General features: G+C 35.2%; 4 protein-coding genes across 5 annotated transcripts in view; 1 reads left to right on the top strand and 3 right to left on the bottom strand.

The window, feature by feature from the left end:
• The window catches only part of LOC109581294 (rho GTPase-activating protein 6-like), a 10,417-nt gene extending 7,360 nt beyond the window's left edge, over window positions 1-3,057 (bottom strand). The window contains exons 1-5 of the mRNA XM_019995297.1: window positions 2,554-3,057; window positions 2,196-2,343; window positions 1,893-1,952; window positions 1,618-1,784; window positions 1-88 (exon numbers count right to left, since the gene is read on the bottom strand). The exon at window positions 1-88 is cut by the window's left edge and continues 102 nt beyond it. Of these exons, the coding sequence (XP_019850856.1) occupies window positions 1-88; window positions 1,618-1,784; window positions 1,893-1,952; window positions 2,196-2,343; window positions 2,554-3,006 (916 nt within the window). The 5' untranslated portion in view covers window positions 3,007-3,057. The remainder of the gene's footprint in view (window positions 89-1,617; window positions 1,785-1,892; window positions 1,953-2,195; window positions 2,344-2,553) is intronic.
• Window positions 3,058-3,094: 37 nt separating this feature from the next.
• Window positions 3,095-5,247, top strand: LOC100631655 (N-acetylserotonin O-methyltransferase-like protein). The gene is made up of 7 exons (XM_019995298.1): window positions 3,095-3,306; window positions 3,528-3,656; window positions 3,764-3,811; window positions 3,872-3,936; window positions 4,612-4,773; window positions 4,819-4,833; window positions 4,977-5,247. The coding sequence occupies exons 1-7, from the start codon at window positions 3,217-3,219 to the stop codon at window positions 5,089-5,091; spliced, it is 624 nt and encodes a 207-aa protein (XP_019850857.1). The 5' UTR covers window positions 3,095-3,216; the 3' UTR covers window positions 5,092-5,247.
• Window positions 5,248-6,533: 1,286 nt separating this feature from the next.
• On the bottom strand, window positions 6,534-9,509 carry LOC109581303 (uncharacterized). Of its 2 annotated transcripts, none has more exons than XM_019995315.1 (10): window positions 9,421-9,509; window positions 8,480-8,524; window positions 8,319-8,432; window positions 8,195-8,275; window positions 7,594-8,144; window positions 7,396-7,548; window positions 7,187-7,346; window positions 7,020-7,142; window positions 6,807-6,887; window positions 6,534-6,755 (listed from the first exon to the last, which is right to left on the bottom strand). In XM_019995315.1, the coding sequence occupies exons 1-10, from the start codon at window positions 9,467-9,469 to the stop codon at window positions 6,718-6,720; spliced, it is 1,395 nt and encodes a 464-aa protein (XP_019850874.1). In that variant the 5' UTR covers window positions 9,470-9,509; the 3' UTR covers window positions 6,534-6,717. The 2 variants fall into 2 exon arrangements, with proteins under 2 accessions (XP_019850874.1, XP_019850875.1); XM_019995316.1 differs by having other exon boundaries at window positions 8,480-8,547; window positions 9,421-9,498.
• A 223-nt stretch (window positions 9,510-9,732) lies between these two features.
• Window positions 9,733-17,685, bottom strand: LOC100631529 (multidrug resistance protein 1-like). The gene is made up of 20 exons (XM_019995294.1): window positions 17,489-17,685; window positions 17,395-17,440; window positions 16,774-17,300; window positions 15,998-16,169; window positions 15,827-15,951; window positions 15,499-15,615; window positions 14,576-14,630; window positions 14,408-14,521; window positions 14,081-14,317; window positions 13,333-13,900; window positions 12,830-13,095; window positions 12,463-12,679; window positions 12,323-12,393; window positions 12,160-12,264; window positions 11,789-11,950; window positions 11,322-11,626; window positions 11,002-11,157; window positions 10,703-10,859; window positions 10,237-10,641; window positions 9,733-10,192 (listed from the first exon to the last, which is right to left on the bottom strand). The coding sequence occupies exons 1-20, from the start codon at window positions 17,620-17,622 to the stop codon at window positions 9,824-9,826; spliced, it is 4,308 nt and encodes a 1,435-aa protein (XP_019850853.1). The 5' UTR covers window positions 17,623-17,685; the 3' UTR covers window positions 9,733-9,823.
• Window positions 17,686-17,795: the final 110 nt, after the last annotated feature.

Here is a 17,795-nt window from a genome sequence, read left to right as displayed (position 1 = left end):
AGGTACTCTTTTCAGAGGAAGAGACAGTAAAAGGAGCAAATGAATCAGGCTGACTGTTAGACCAAGTGGAAGATGCAACAGGTTGATCCTAAGAGAAAGAGAGGGGGGAGGGGAGAGAGAGAGAGAAGACATTAATAACAAAGTTGATTGGTCAAACATCACAAGTTGTCAAGGGGGAAACTTGGCAAAAACACACTTTTATTCCCATACACACACACACACACACATGTACATGTACAAGTAGTACACCATATGTAATATACATTTAATATACATTTTAGTACACGTACATATGTAACATACATGTACATGTAACAGTACAGATGTGTGTATTTACATTCAGTCAATATACGCCTCCAATCATCGATACATGTACAACAAAAGCCTCGGGGCTTCAATGACCCACACTTGTATAAACAACCCAAATAAATAAAACACATACAAAATCAAAAGGTACATGTACACGTAACTGTGTAATTGAGCGGCCATATGGGGCAGACACATGGGCTTAGGGCACGGTCTTCATGTTTTGTTGAAACAAGGGTGTGTGTGTGTGTATGTGTGTGTGTGAGATTTGATGTACATGTATGTATACACAAATGCATATATAGCTTAAGAGAAATAACAATACTACGCATAGCAGTGCCAGTGATAGACTCACAAGCTGTTTGGTAAGGCAGTGATGAGAGAAATGAATATCAATGAAGCTTATGTGTATAGCATGAAATTGTTATAATAATGATGAGTCGGTGTGTGTTATGTAGATCATAATAAATTTTGAGTGACAAGAGACAAACATTGCTTTGGGCAATCTACCATTAAACCAGAAATTAAATGTTATATAAACAATAGGCTACATGTATTACAGTATGTATCCAATAATTTTTAAGGAATTGTATTTGTATGCAAATAATTACAAGTTGAAGATTTCTTCAATCTTCAAAGTGCCCATAATAATTTATTGTTATAGAAAAAGAGACTCCTATACATATAACAATGTTAGGAATGACAGTGCAAGCTTCCCAAAGGTACCACATTGTACTAAAGATCTTGATTACATACACACATACCAATCAGGCAATCACCAAAGAGAAATAGAGAGAGGGGGAGGGTAGGCTGTAAGATGTATTACGTATTGAGTTACATGTTTAGGACATCTTTATGAGGTGTGTGATAGGGAAGAGAGAGAGTGAGAAGGTCACGAAGTCATAACAATTATAACAAAATGATAATAAAATCCACTTTCAGGTGATAGGAGGACAATGATAATGTATTATAAACAGGTGGAATGATCAATAGACCACAAAAAATAATCATTTTAAAGACATAATAATAGACTAAGCTGAAAAACAGTGCAGCCTACACAAGACAGAAATGAAGAAAGTAAAATCTTATTTGAATAAAACTGCTCTAAAACATGAGCAAAGCCATTTTGGATATAGTGGTACAGCTGTCACAAATACAGAAAAACTAAACAAGCAAACAAGATACAGCTGCTAGCTTACATTGACCCCCAAAACAGTTATCAAGACACCAAAACACACTTAATCCTCAAATCTCAAACCAGCCCACACCCTGTACTAATGTACTTGACAGTTATTCAAACAGTTGACTCACTGGATGATAGTGTTGTGTGTTGTTGTTAGTATTGCTTGGGATTACGGATGAGGAAGATGGAGGGGACGTAAAGCTTGCTTCTGCTGGAGGTGTAGCATGGACAGGAGAGGTAAGTGTACGAGATTTGTCTTGATCTAAGACTGCAGTTAGGGGCTGGCCAAAGACAGCTAGAGAGAGAGAGAGAGTGAGAGAGAGAGAGAGAGAGAGAGTGAGTGAGTACCAGTAATTGGGGTCGTCAAATGAAATTAAGAGTACAAGAGGTGTATATTACATACCAATTCTTTCATTAGATGCTTTTCTTTTGACAACTTTTAACTTTCCCGATCTAATAGAGCCTATCATAAGAGTAATCGTCAATTTTAAAAGTAACAGATTATGACAGAGGAGAGAGAGGAGGAGGAGGCAAAAATAACAATTACAAAGGAACAAAGTTTAGTATATCATGTCCGTATAATAATAGATCCAAAGGAACAATAAGATTACCAAGTAGTTAAGTGGAAGTTTGTTTACTTTGTGAAAGAGGACATATAATATGTCAACCAATACGTGTATGTATAATTATGGTGTTAATGACATACTTTTAGACACTGAGATGTCGATTTCTTGAAGACGAGCGATGGCAATTTGTTGGAGTGCCTCCAATTCTGCTTTACCAAGTTCTGAGATGTGAGTATCCTTAATGGTTAACTGTCTACCTGACATGCTTTCCCATTCACATCTCTTTCTCTAAGAGAAAGAAACAGAGATAAATAATACATATATGTACAATGTAGACATGTAAGGCAGGGATTAAGAATAACCAAGTCATGTTAGGGAAAACCAAAAGTCATGTTCAAACAGAAACTGACAAAAAAGGGAAGATAGCTATAAGATAAGGATCACATTTAGGCAAACACTTGTTGTTCACAAACAAACCAAATGATCACATGCCCACACCTTAACTGGTTTCCACATGAAGAATTGTTCCTCTCTATCCTTGCCTCTCCTAACTTTCAGAGCTGTCCTACTACCAACAGAATACGACCTTATCCTTCTAAAGGCGTTGGGTGAGCCTTCGGGACTTCTCGCACCTCCAACAAACCCAGAGCCATCACCGTTCAGACCTGCCTCGGCTTCAGAAGGAACGCGAAGTTTATCTCCACCAGGGCCTTTGCTGGTCCCTCCTTTCCCTTCTTTGCTCCTGAACATTTTAGTTATCTTGTGTAGGCTGTTCTTGTTCGGTGACACGACCAAAGAGCCATGTCTTGATCCTTGGAATTGGGCCGCTTGAAACGTCTTGCCGGCCGCCCTCCCTTCGGCACTGGGGGGACGAGGCTGATACTCGCCTGTACTACCGCGGGAGTAGCTGCTGTAGAACCGGCCCCTCTCGAATGAAGGAGTAGAAGACATTGTTGTATAGATGAGACTTCTCTTTGAGCAATGTAACTTGTAAATGGTCGCTCAATCGCTCATTTATTCTTTTAATAATTATTATTAGGCCACTTACTCTGCGTGGGCGTAATACCATCCCTCTTTCCTCCATCATCTCTGATCTCTCTCTCTCTCTCTCCTCCTCCTCTTTCTTTTCTCTCTCTCTCTCTCTCTCTTTTGTTAGTTGTAATGCTTGGCCCAATAGTAAGAAGACTGGGTGGTCGAAAGGTAATACTTGCCAGTGAATCTCCAAGACGCCGTGAAATACTACAGCACATCGTAAGCTTAAAAATTAAACGCATAATTGAATTTGAAAACAAACCCTAATTGAAATTATTAGAAATAATAATTATTATTATTACTAGATTGACTCAAGCATTTATTAATCCCATATTTTATTTTTCTCTCTTTTTGCGGTTACATAATTACCAGTAATGCAATCAGCAGCAATCGATTAACACAATTGTAACACAGAAACATCTTCATTTGTTGTACTTTAGAACTTTCCCTTTGAAGTGGTCCCGTCAAAGTTTGAAGAGACATTAGACAAGTCCCAATTCCCCGAACCATACTTGTATGCAGTTGAAAATGCCAAGGGAAAAGCATGGGAGGTTGCAAAGAGAATAAAAGTAATTCCAAACTCTTCTTGATTATAATTATAATCTCTCTTTTGCTTTCATGCAATATGTCTATAGATGTAGATAACCTCTCTACTTAATGTATTTCTATATTTTAGGATAGTGAGATTGTTTGGCGTGTAGTCATAGGAGCTGATACAATTGTCGTAAGAGACTAAATTTTAAAAAAATTCTCTATGTATGTGCATATGCCACTTTGTCAGTAGGTGAGGGATGGTATTATTTATGAGAAACCTAAAACACAAGAGAAGGCAAGAGAGATGCTCAGAAAGTATGTTATTAAAGAGAGTGAGGGGGATTCTAGTCAAACTATAAGAGGGGGATGAGGTTTTAATTGTATAATTTAGTATTGTCATCAAAAGCAGCTGGTCTTACTATGTTTGAGTGTTTTTGAAAGAGGAGGAGGCATACACTAACTGAATTGTGTACACAAGGAATTGTCTGTTCCTGTTTGTTATCACAACTCAGCACACTCTTTCTATAGTCTCTCCCCCCCTCCTCCTCCTCCTCCTCCTCAATGCACACGTATGTGGTTGCAACTGATTCAATAAATATAGCATCAATTACAAATATCTTGATGCTCACCATTGCTTGGTTAGTCTTGTCGCAAAGAGGTCCACTTCCAGTGGCCCATAGCAATTGCTGATTCTTTGAAAAGTTGAGTGATCAATCGAGACTCCAGTCTAATCTGTCCCTGGTTGACCTAGACCCCTTTACTCATACACATAATTCATTACAATTTGTTTGTTTACTGATACTCCACTACCATATGAATTATGTACTTCCTTATTCGATTCCAGTTACTCTTGCATATCCTTTCCAATTTCTCGTCAAGTGACTTATGATAACTAGTATATCATTTTTTGAATATTTTTAATGCCAATATAAATTTATGTGCTAGCCTGTTTGCTGCCAACTTAAATAAATATTTTAAATTTTTTTATAGCTTGCAAGGTGCTGCTCACACTGTCGTTACGGGTCTTGTGCTCATTTTTCAAAATGATGATCAGACCCTTCGCGAGGTAAAATGTCACGAGACCACACATATTGAGTTTTCTGATCTCTCAGATGAAATAATTGAGTCTTACGTGGAGTCTAACGAACCTTTGTAAGTACTTTAAAATTATTTTAATAATTATTTTAATTATTTTAGGGACAAAGCAGGAGCGTATCCTTTACTAAACTTATTAATATTTTTTATTATTTTATTTTTCTATTTTGCTTCCTAGCCTCTCTCTCTTTCTCTTCTCATTTTGTCCCTGTTATTCACATTTATGTTCATTTCCATAACTCCATACTTCCATACTGCAGGTATGGGATCCAGGATTTAGGAGGGACACTAGTCAAATCTATCACTGGAGACTATTACAATGTCGTTGGATTACCACTAAACAGACTTTGTACAGAATTATTGAAAAACCTATAATATTATGAGTCCATTTGAAATTTAGAAATTGCCAATAGATGATAAAAACTAGATATATAATGTGAACATTTATGACTTGCCAATTGCTACCCTTTAACATTACGCATGCATTTGAAATTTAGAAATTGCAAATTGTTAAATTTCAAAATGTTAAAATTGCCAAAACTTATAGATACATGATAAAAACTATAATGTGAACATTTATGACTTGCCAATCACAACCCCCAATATGTGTTTACTAGACTTGGTAGAAATTGATGACTTCATGACAAACACAGACACCAACACAAATAGCATTTCTGATTTTCTTGGAATATGTACGTGTGTGGTGGAAGCGATTAAGGATGTTAATGGATAGGGTTATACCCTTTACCCTTTAAATCACAATATATACATAACATAGTGATTATAACATCACTTAATAACGTCCTGCATTTTAGCATACTTCATTATAATGAAGTGATCATTCAATCTCCAATCACTTGTAATACTTCAACCTACCAAAATTCATTTTATCCCTCTGCAATCAACCGATGGAACCATTTACCCTCCTCTCTCAAACTCACTCTTTCCCTTTCGTATCTTAAATTTAAAATAGATAACCACATATGACCACCTCTTTATTCATTATCACTTACTAATTTTCTTACAATTAGCTACGCTATTATTTATTCATTTAAAAAAATAGTACACTCAAGTACATGCATACATGTCTACTTTTTAATGCAAAACAAAGGCCTCGTGCTTTCTCTCAAAAATTTGCTTAAAATGACCATAACTAAATTTCAGTTGGAATCAACTCAAACTTTCTACATAGCATAAGAATAAATATAATGTGCATCAAAAAATCAAATAAATTTTGGGGGTGATTCAGAGCCAATTTTTGGAAAAAAGCACGAGGTACAAATTTATTAAAAAATTTTAAAGTAGTGATACTGTCATAGCTCAAAACTTTCAAATTGGAATCAGTTTAAAATTGTTACATAGCATAAAGAGATCAATATGTACTGGAAAATATGATAAAAATTTGGGTGATTTTAGAGCCAATTTTTGGAAAAAAATAGATCACTAGCAACAAATTAAATGTATATTAAAAAGTACAGTGAGAGCCCTAAGTAGTTTAGTTATTAGCTAAAATCCTTCACTTTCCATTAATGTATATAATTTTTGATTCTACAAATTCAATGCATCTAACAGAATAACTATAAGAGAATTGATATGTATTTTAATAGAGATTTTATTTAGTAACTAAAAAAATTTCTCATTAGAATTAACAGTTAAAGATTTTCAAAAATGCCAGACTGTCTATGATCATCAAAAAATTGTAATAATTATAATCAAAACTTTTTCGTCTTATACGGAGTGTGCAGCAGTAGAGACAAAACCTTACTATTTTGTTAATCTGGTTTTGGTATACAAACAGCATGAAGTTATGCAGGCTGGTTCAGTGTAAAATATCACTAATATTTACTATTTTATCATTAAAAATGTAAAACATGAAGGGGCTTTGCCCCTCATGCATATACAAACAAACAAACACAACAACTACTTCACAAGTTAGGATTTCATCCAATTAAACATTATTGGCCTTGCTAGCTTTACGTACGCAAGGACTAGTTTATAATTTTATTGATCCACGTCCATAATTCCATTTTTTTTTAGATCTATATTAATATTTATAGATTATTATTATTATTAATATTCTAATCACTTACCACTTAAAAGTGGGAAAAGCTTACATAGAAAAATACTTAGAAGTGGAATCAACAGAACTTTTAACACCTTCATTAATATATCTAAATAATTACACAATTATCATGATTACTTATAATAATAATAATAATCTGCTCCGACTGTATATTACACGTAAGACAAAATTTTGTCTGTGCCTTATGGAGCAAATTTATGAAAAAATATTGTCATTTTACCTATTGCTTCTGCAGTCCGATTAGGACAATTTCTTGTTATGACAAGCATGATTAATGCCACAATTATTATCCATAATAATAAAATGATCACTTCATACTTCTCCAGAAAGCTTGGTTCTTTAACTGTAAAAAATAACTCCACTTGAATTAATTACAGCTTAATTTACTTTCTGGTAGTGGAATTGTGATTGATTTGGGATTAGTTACACCCTTCAGAGGGAGGGATATGCTTCTGATTTCTGATGCTGTGTCATTTTTCTTCCAATGTAGGCTAAATTGCATATTGAATTGAATGTCATCACACTTATTTAGATACTTCTTATGATACTATAAATACATCATACATAAAACATTTGAAAGTCAATCTATTGCTTACAATTAGTGGAGTAAACCTTGCCTCAATATCCCAATTCTGAGTTCGATTATTTTTTGAAAGATCAAGCTCTATTGATGAGCTGTTTTTTTCAAAAATTACTGTAGTAGATGATATTATTACGGACCAACTTGAGTTTGTTGCAAATTCTAATTTCTGTATTTAAATGAATTAACATGATGACTACCAATTGTAACATACGCTTTTGATCACTGAAGAAAAAGTAGAACAAAACACAATGAAATTGTAGTTCCACTGGTATTCTTCAGTAGGAAACTCTTCCTTAAACAATGCTCCAGAAAAAAAAGGTTTTTCTGAAGTACTGACTTCATAACCACTGAAGTGACTTATTGAAATGAAAACATAAGATTCATCAACAGTGAAATTATAAATTTCTTTAAATATATATGAGTGGTTCTTGGGGCTATCATCAGCTGTAAAAACTTTAATTACACTTGAATTTGCTGTTCCTCTAACATAATGCCGTATTCCTAACTGTATTGGATTAAGAAGATCTTTACTACTGGATATCCAGTAAACAGGAGTAGCAGATCTCCATTTTTCTGAATTAGGATAAACGTAGGGGCCTGATAAACTTAACCGTATATTAATTTTGGCATATAAACTGGTAGGAAGAGCATCAGGAGGACATTTAACTATGAGACCATACTCTGTTAAATTAAAATTTTTTGACTGACCACCATGTATGATGATATCAGTAGACATGATTACTTCAGCACCAGGTAAAGGAGCTATTAAATAATTGCATTAATCTACCATACAGGTATGATAATCAAATTACCAATAAAATTTCTCTGTTCTTTAGTAGTCAAAAAATACATACTCACGATGGCAGCGAGAATGAAAAGGAATATTTGAAACTCTAAAAATAATGCCAGTGCATAAATTTTATGCACAATGCTAACTTGTAAATCTTTCTTGTTTAACTTTTAGCTTTTTCTTTAGTTCACTCATTTCTTGAATCATTGCTGTTTCTTTCTCCTTTGTTATATCAAGCTCTTCTTTTAAATCAGAATTTACTAATGCACAACACTTATATTATGAATTGATATACTTTTTATTATACCTTTCTTTAGCTTTTCAATTTCAGTAGACATGATATTTTCTGGAGCTAAAAATAACAGCATATCATATCTATATTATTAAGGGTGTAATCCTTTCCCAAATAAAATATCATAATTATAGTTGTGGTTGTTGTATGGATTTTGTGGTTAGCATACCATAAATAGACCTGATTTCTATCTCTACGATTGTCGCAACAGTGTTGTAAGGCTGTTGTATGGCTATATGGAAACCAGGCCTTAGATACATGGGTAATATTGGGGAATAAATTAAATATCAGAGTGTGACAATATAGCTAAATATAGTGCATGGTTTATTAGGAGCATGTGATCCCCACGCAATACGCACTGTTTGAATGCAAGTGAAATCTGCGTAGAACCAAATCCTATTTCAGTGTCAACGTAACATCAAGCCCATTGTAATATTGTAAATCCGCCTTTAATATCAATCAAGAAATCACATGTCATGATTAATTTTAAGGTTGGTGAAAGCTCAAATAAATTTATATGAAGATATATATAATCGCCAATGACAGACTCCATTACTCTTGCCCAAAATGAATGAATGTTTTATCCCTGTTATGAGGACACAACTTGCTAAATAGTAAAAAACTTAATCAAGAGGAAAACCAAAAGGTCTTTTAGAGTTAAAATTATAAGAAATAATTCAGAACTTAGATCTGAAAATGTTGTGCTATCATAAGAGGGACAAAACATTCATTCATTTTCCTTAAATCTAGATGTAGGGGCTGGTGTAATCATACATGGGATTTAGCTATTCTTCCTATTGCTACTTCTGTTCATCATGTAATAAAATTATTATTAAATCTAGATTTATTATTTTAGATCTAGGTATATCTAACTCTTCAATATCACTCAGTTAAAACTCAAGTTCAAGAGTAAATAGTTTTCAACTGATATTCTATGGCTACTTTACAAAGCTCACTTGATTCTGCGAGTAAAGACCATGAAGAAGACAGTCCAGAGCCAGACATTGCATAGCACTGTCAAAATCGTAATTATCTTCGATTTTGCTATAATCTATGCTGCAATTGCGCAATCGACCCGTGACGCTATCGACCGTTACTTTAAGGAAATACAATCATTAAATGAACTGTGAGAGTTAGCTTAAAAGGAAGCCTCAATGTACTATACTATAGGTACAGTATGTACTATAAGTACTTATTGAAAATAAATCCCAGCTATTTTTATTATATATTCTTTTTTAGCTTCAGCAACTTCTACCTCCTCAGATCACTCTCCATACATTATAATTCCCGTCACTAAACAGCACTAATAACAAATTATGCAAATTAAAGTCTATACACACTGTTGCATACATAAAAATTTCATAGTTCAGCTACTTCTTCCTCTTCTTCTTTCTTCTGGACTGTATTCAAGAGGTAGTAAGCTCCTTCCTGCTCCATTAGGTCAGCATGAGTCCCCAACTCTATAACCTGTCCATTATGAATTACAGCAATCTTCTCTGAATTGTATATTGTTGACAGGCGATGAGCTATTACTATACACGTGCGTCCTTCCCTTGCTTTATCCAGTGCCTCTTGTACAATCTTCTCACTCTCTGTGTCAAGAGCTGAGGTAGCTTCATCCAGTAGGAGTATCTTTGGGTCTCTCACTAGAGCTCTTGCTATAGCAATACGTTGTTTCTGTCCACCACTCAATTGAGTGCCCTTAGACCCAACATTGGTTGCATAACCCTGAAAAAGATCAAAGACATTCGAAACAAAATAATCATATTTACCTGAGGCAGTGTTTGTATGAAGTTGTGTATGTTAGCAGCTGTAGCAGCTTCAATGACCTCTTCATCAGTCACTTCTCTAAAGTTAGCTCCATAGCGTATATTATCAGCAATTGATTTATCAAACAATACTGGCTCTTGTGATACTATACCAATCTGATTACGCAACCACCGAATATTCAAATCCCGAATATCCTGCTCCTCCAGTTTCAAGCTTCCACCAAGCGGATTATAGAACCTCTCAATCAGAGACACAATTGTGCTCTTACCACACCCACTGGGACCCACAAGTGCAAGAGTCTGGCCTGGTTCTACAGAGACTGACAGACCTTGAAGTACTGGCACATTTGGACGCGCTGGATACCTGAAATAAACATTCTTCACTTCAATATGTCCAGTAGTAGTAGCCTAAAAAGTAAAAGGGAGAACAAAGTTCTTTATATAAAATTCTACTACTACTATTTTTTACTAGTTTTTCTCCATCAGTGTCATAATTATCAATCTCTGGTTCCCTGTTGGCTAGATTGAATATACGGGCGGCAGACAGTTGAGCTTTTTGAGCGTCAGGAGCAAAGGATGAGGCACGCCCCATAGTAAGTGCTGTGAAGACAACAGCTGAAAATACCCTAAAATAAAGATAATAGAACCAATAATGCAAAATTAAATTATATAGTGATGATAAAAAGCTATTTTTTATTAAATAGGTTGCATTTCATTCTCTCTCTCTCCTCTCTCCCTCTCCTTCCCTCTCTCTCTCTCTCTTTATACCTAAAGAGCTCGTCATATGTTGCATGATAGGGTTTTGAAGGATCAGAAACTACCAGTACAGCTCCTAAGCTAAACCCTGCAGCATACATATAGAATATAGTCCCTTGGGCCACACCAAATATGACTGCTTGAATCAATACCTGTCTTATATTGGCTCTAGGAGAAAGAGAGAGAGAGAGAGAGAGAGAGAGAGAGAGAGAGAGAGAGAGAGAGAGAGAGAGAGAGAGAGAGAGAGAGAGAGAGAGAGAGAGAGAGAACAAGGAAGAAAAACAGAGAGTAAATTTTAAAAAAATCAGCATTGCCATTCAACTCCTCTATACTTAAAAGGTTCTTCAAGAAGTTTATCATATTTTCCAACAAATCTCTCCTCAGCTCCGAGCGAGACTACGGTTCTCACATTATCGATTGCTTCAGTCGAAGTCTGACCAGCTTCGGAGAGCAATTCTTTATTTCTAACTGATCTTCCTTTTGCTAGTCGAATCTGTAGCGAGCCAACAACAGCAAGGAATGGGAAAGCAATGAAGAGGACAATGGCTAGGAGCCAGGCAGCAGTGAAGGCTATTACTAGTGCAGTTATGAAACCAAATATCAACTGGAGAAGAATACCAAATCGAATTCCAGTCACCTACAAGTGTGTATACTATAGATCATATAAAAATATGGAATGCTATTTAAATTAAGAATAGTTAAAAAAAACAAAATTATTTCTTCTTATTCATGACTAAAATACTTTTGTACTATCACTCAAATATCATTTATAATTTTTATTTTTATTTTAGTCACTTACTCCTTTGACTTCGGAAGCATCAATAGCTAATCTTTGTGTGAGGGACCCAGTTGCATTCTCTCTTCTATCAAACCAGCCAACCTCTTGTCTCAACATTGCCTTAAATGTCTTCACACGGAGTCTTGCTGTTAGCCTTTCGCCAGCTACACTCAATGTAGAGGTCTGAAAAAGAGAAGAAAAAATCAAAAATAGAGTTTGTTCTGCTATCATAAGAAGGGGCGGTATTATGGGGCACTGCCTTCAATTTTAATAATTTTTTTAATTAAAAAATTTTAGGTGTCTCGTAGTTGGTGTATCTATACTCTATGCAAGAAAAAATCAGCAAATAGAATCCTTTTTCTCTTCTCCCTCTCTCTCTCTTTTTCTCTTACAGCAAAAAACTGGACCAATCCAGCTCCAACTGCAAGAGCAACGAAATAGGTTGAATATTCCGAAGCACCTCTTAGGAGCTCTTCCCTATCAGGATTACTGTATATCTAAAATAATGGATAAAAATCAACTTTAAAAATATATATAATATTAAAAAAAATTTACTTCTAGTATGTTACTGAATATGATGGCAATTAGAGGAAACATTGCCCCTTGAATAGCAGAAAATATAACACCTACATGTACATGTACACATAATAAAAAAATTAATGCTAATTATTCGATTAATCAAGGCTACCACCAACCTGGTATAACTAGGTACCAATCCGGAATGTTAAGTTTCAGTAATTCTTTTAAAGGAACTTTGTCTAATTTTTCCGTGTCTTTCGAGTCAAGTGAACTCGATCTTCTCTTATCTTTTTTCAACTGGAGCTGTTCCTCGTCCTCATTCACATTAAAATGAACTGACTTATCCGTATTCTTTGAAGGTTTCACGATCATTACTTTCTTACTGGGGCTATCCTACGTTGTGAAAGAGAGAGAAAAAGAGAAACAAATATTAACAATTAGATGTACATGCATAAATACAAATATAATTTTCATAGCACCAGATTAAACATAAATGTACATAATAATAATAATAATAATAATAACAATAGTGTATGATATTACTTTATTTCTATCTTCATTAGCGTCCTTGTTATTTCTTCTATACGGTAGAGGAGATGGATGAGCTACTACTGGTATATCCTCAATGCTAATCCGTGATAAGTGATCACTAATGACAGTGAATACATCGGATTGATTTGAGGTCTGACGCTCCAATGAAGGAGGTCCTTTCCAGTCGTCAGAGCTTGTGCTGTGAGTGCTTCGCTGTCTCTTGAATGACTGGTGACTTGTGGAGCGACGGACAGCAGCCCTGAAACCAGATAGGGAAGCTGTATGAGAGAGAAAGTAATAAAAATAATAAGAAGGTTTATAAAATTTTTAAAACCGTACTTATACAGCATCAAAATTCAACAGAGTATTAAATTATTATTGTGTAAGAATTTGTAAATTTTAAAAAGTTTACATTTTCAATACACTTGCAAATTGTAATAAAATTAATTATTTCTTGACAAAATTTTCAAGCTATACAATAATTATTCTTTTTTATTATAATCATATAAACTCACTGTTGCTCTTCTCATCTTGTTCATCAATAGTCTGTGCTTGGACCAGTTCATAATAAAGTCCTTTCTTTTCCAGTAGTTCTTTATGAGTGCCCATCTCTACTACTCTACCTTCTTCAATGCCAGCAATTAGATCAACTTGCTGTATTGTTGACAGGCGATGAGCTATTATGATAGTTGTACGTCCTTCCCTTGCTTTATCCAGTGCCTCTTGTACAATCTTCTCACTCTCTGTGTCAAGAGCTGAGGTAGCTTCATCCAGTAGGAGTATCTTTGGGTCCCTCACTAGAGCTCTTGCTATAGCAATACGTTGCTTCTGTCCACCACTCAACTGAGCTCCTTTCTCGCCAACAAGAGTATCATACCCGTCAGGTAGCTCTGATATAAAGTTGTGAGCATTTGCTGCATGAGCTGCTGCCTCTATCTCTTCTTCGGATGCTCCAACTTTTCCATATTCTATGTTCTTGGCAATACTGCAGTCAAAGAGGACAGGCTCTTGTGAGACGACGCCTATGTTGCTCCTCAACCATCTCAGGTTTAAAGACTCAATGGGTTTTTCGTCAATTGTGATCTAAAATAAATTATTATTTAAGATATACATAAAGCTACATAAAAATCAGCAAAAATTTATTCATTTTTTGTTAGTAAAATTTTGCTAATTTTGTCTAACAAAATGCTATGGGCAAAATTGATTGAATTTTGAACCAACAAAATTGACGGTAAAATTATTCAGTAAGCTTGTTCTAATTACCTGACCAGCAATAGGATTATAGAATCTCTGCAGTAACTGTATCACAGTGCTTTTGCCACACCCACTGGCCCCAACAAGTGCAACAGTTTGACCACATTTTATCTTAAGGTCCAGCCCATTCAATACTGGCACGTTGGGACGAGCTGGGTATTTGAAAATGACGTCTTTTAGTTCGATATTTCCCTTAAGAGACTCTATAGTATCACCAGTTGACTGGGTAACATCGATCTCAGATTCCTAAACAAAAAATACAAAAATTTTATAAATAATTTTTTGTTTTTTTCTTCTCTCGTGCTCTAAGCCCCACCCATTGCACCACCCCCTCACATGGTCAATGACGGAGAATACTCCAGTAGCTGATCCCATTGCAGTAGCAAAAGTCTGCAGTTCAGGGAGTGCGTTACCGAGAGAAAAACTGCCAATGACGACACCAAAAAATACCTAAAATAGAATAATATTTTTCAATTATTTATTGTATTATTTTCTTATGCTTACAGTGACAACTTGGCCAGCTCTTAGCTCACAGTTTGATATAAGGACAGCTCCATACCTGAAAACAATTGTAATAATAATAATAAGCTATAATAGCATATAAAACTGAAATAACAAGAACTTGAAAAATTGAAGTCGGAATTGGCTCAAACTTGCTACATAGCATAAGAAAATCAATATGAATCAGAAAATCTAATAAAAATTTGGGGTGATTTTGGAGCCATTTTTTGGAAAAAACCATGGGCTATAGCCTTGGGTACTTTTCAGAATTTTGGCATTTTCTTAAAATGGCCGTAACTTGAAAAATTGAACTCAGAATCAGCTCAAACTTGCTACATAGCATAAGGACATCAATATGCATCAGAAAATCTAATAAAAATTTGGGGTGATTTTGGAGCCATTTTTTGGAAAAAACCATGGGCTATAGCCTTGGGTATTTTTCAGAATTTTGGTGTTTTCTTAAAATGGCCGTAACTTGAAAAATTGAAGTCGGAATTGGCTCAAACTTGCTACATAGCATAAGGACATCAATATGTATCAGAAAATGTAATAAAAATTGGGGGTGGTTTTGGAGCCATTTTTTGTAAAAAACCATGGGCTATAGCCTTAGGTATTTTTCAGAATTTTGGCATTTTCTTAAAATGGCCGTAACTTAAAAAATTGGAGTCGGAATTAGCCCAAACTTGCTACACAGCATAAGGACATCAATATGTATCAGAAAATCTAATAAAAATTTGGAGTGATTTTGGAGCCATTTTTTGGAAAAAACCCTGAGCTATAGCCTTGGGTATTTTTCAGAATTTTGGCATTTTTTAAAAACAGCCGTAACTCAAAAAATTAAAACAGAAATGACTCAAGCTTTCTACATAGCACATTGACAAGAACATCAATATGTACCAGAAAATATCAAAAATTTAAATGATTACCAAAATCCCAATGCAAATGTTGAGAAATTGACAAAGAACAGTATACCAGTCACGGCCGAGGTTGCAAATGATTTCTTAAATCCTTCACTCTTAGCTCTACCCAACGTACCCTGATATCTAAAAACAAATAAAACAACAATTTTTAATGACAAATAAAACACCAATTCCTTCTCCCACTGTCTTTTTGGCTCCTTTCCCTTCTATATATATTACATTAATATTTTCTAAATAATAACATCTAAAATAATTAAATCTAAATAATTTACACCTAAATATATATATATATATATATATATATATATATATATATATATATATATATATCTACCTTTCAATCTCCTTCTCTTCTCCACCAAAAGCAAGCACTGTTCTTATTGAAGAAAGTACTTCTTCAGCTACAGATCCTGCTGAAGCATAAGCATTCTGTTCTCTTACTGTAAACTTTGCAACGATCTAATAAAAATTAAAAATAATACAAAATTAAGTGATAATGTCTCACAGTAGCTACGCATCCGGTGAGGAAGGACAGGACTGGTAACATGGTTCCCACCACGAGAGTGAGTTTCCAGTTACGAAAGAAAGCGATGAAGAACCCAGCAATGAACGTTGTGAAGTACTGTATGAATATGGCAGCTTTATCGCCTATGCCTGCTTGAATCCTTTCTATATCACTGAAAGATGAAAGAGAGAGAGAGAGAGAGAGTAAAATTAGGGTTAGGCAAATTATGCCAACATAATTGGAGCAAAATATGACAAATACAAGTATATAATAATTGGAGCATAATGGTCAAGAATTTCTGGCCTTTTACCACTGACGATACAATTTTAATTCAGTAGTACAAGTACTAGTACAACAGCCCAACTGTTTAGTGCCCACCCATACAAGTGAATTTCCCAGTGACTCAGTCACTGGAAACATTTTCAGATTCTGGTATTATTATTACAATTTATTTTTATTATAATTATAACAGATGCATGCACATGTAGCTTGATAGCTAGTTGATACTAGAGTCAAGTTTAAAGCATGAGTAAAATAATGGATTCCTTTCAAAGCATAATAGGGCGGGATTTTAAGCAGTACTTATGAAAGCATAATCGGCCAAGCCATCATAATGTGGTGTGATTTGGTTTTGTGGTTATGGCAAAGTATATCTAATCAATTTAAAGTATTCTCTACTACGATAGCAATCAAAATGAGCCCAGCTGGTAAACAGATACTATAGGGAGGTCACTCAAAACTACAGTTAACTTAAGAGGTCAAGCTGACTGACTTACTCTGACAAGCGGGTAGTTAGTTCTCCTGATGGATTGACGTCGAACCAACCAATAGATTGTCTCATTATCGAACGAAAGAAAGCCAGTCTCATTTTTCTCGTCTGCCGATATGCACTGAGGTTCCAAAAGAGCGTTGAAAAGAAAGATGCAATCACCATACCGGTTGCTAGAGCAACATAGTAATAAGAATAATAGGCAACATCGCCTCGTAGGAGTCCATCCCGATCATCGGATCGAAGGAACCGAAGTATATTAGATGTAGAGTCGTCTTGCGAAAAATCACAAAAATAAGATGAGTTTCCTCCAGCAATGACTGAAGTTCCTCCGGTTCCTAGGGAGTCGTTGCTTCCTCCAGGGACTGAGACACCAAAATTATTAATGAGGTCTTGACTGAGGTCGTAAGAGATGAAGAGGTCTATGACATCTCCGAACATGAGCATGTGAGCCGGTAATGCACAACCAGCTGCTATCGCCATTATGGTACCAATGATTATCATGAGTATATCAGGCCATCTTGAAAATCGAAACTATGAGAGGGGGAAGAAGGAGATTATTCTAACATGATCTAAAGCAACTACAACACAATTTTTAATATCTCTATATCCTCTTTCTCGCCCTTACCAAGTACCAAATTGGAACAACACGCTTTGAACGAGTTCCACCATCACTAAAAAGGGACTTGTGTTTACACCTATTGTAGCTATTTTCAGCTTACCTTTTCTTTCCTTTCTTCTTGCTCTTCACGATCACCACTGGTGTTCCTGTCGCCCCATCAGTATCACTAGTGTTAGCCTGTGGAGGCTTGACTTCAGCTCCAGGTACCTCGGGAGATTCTTCTTCTAGGGACATTATCCTTCAAGTTTAAGAATAGAAAAGGCTGCGGCTATTCAAGGCTTTCAAGCTGTTGCTGTAATAAAGTGGCTATGCTGACATGTATTACACTAAGCTGAAGCCATCGTCATTCATGCTTTTAATTACTCATTAATGTATTTATGATTGGATTTTATAATCGCATTCATACT

This window comes from Amphimedon queenslandica, unplaced genomic scaffold (genome assembly GCF_000090795.2).
Source record: "Amphimedon queenslandica unplaced genomic scaffold, v1.1 AMPQUscaffold_13448, whole genome shotgun sequence".
Lineage (NCBI taxonomy): Eukaryota > Metazoa > Porifera > Demospongiae > Haplosclerida > Niphatidae > Amphimedon > Amphimedon queenslandica.
The sequence above is the reverse complement of the archived record's forward strand: the minus strand, read 5'-3'. Positions and strand labels throughout refer to the sequence as shown.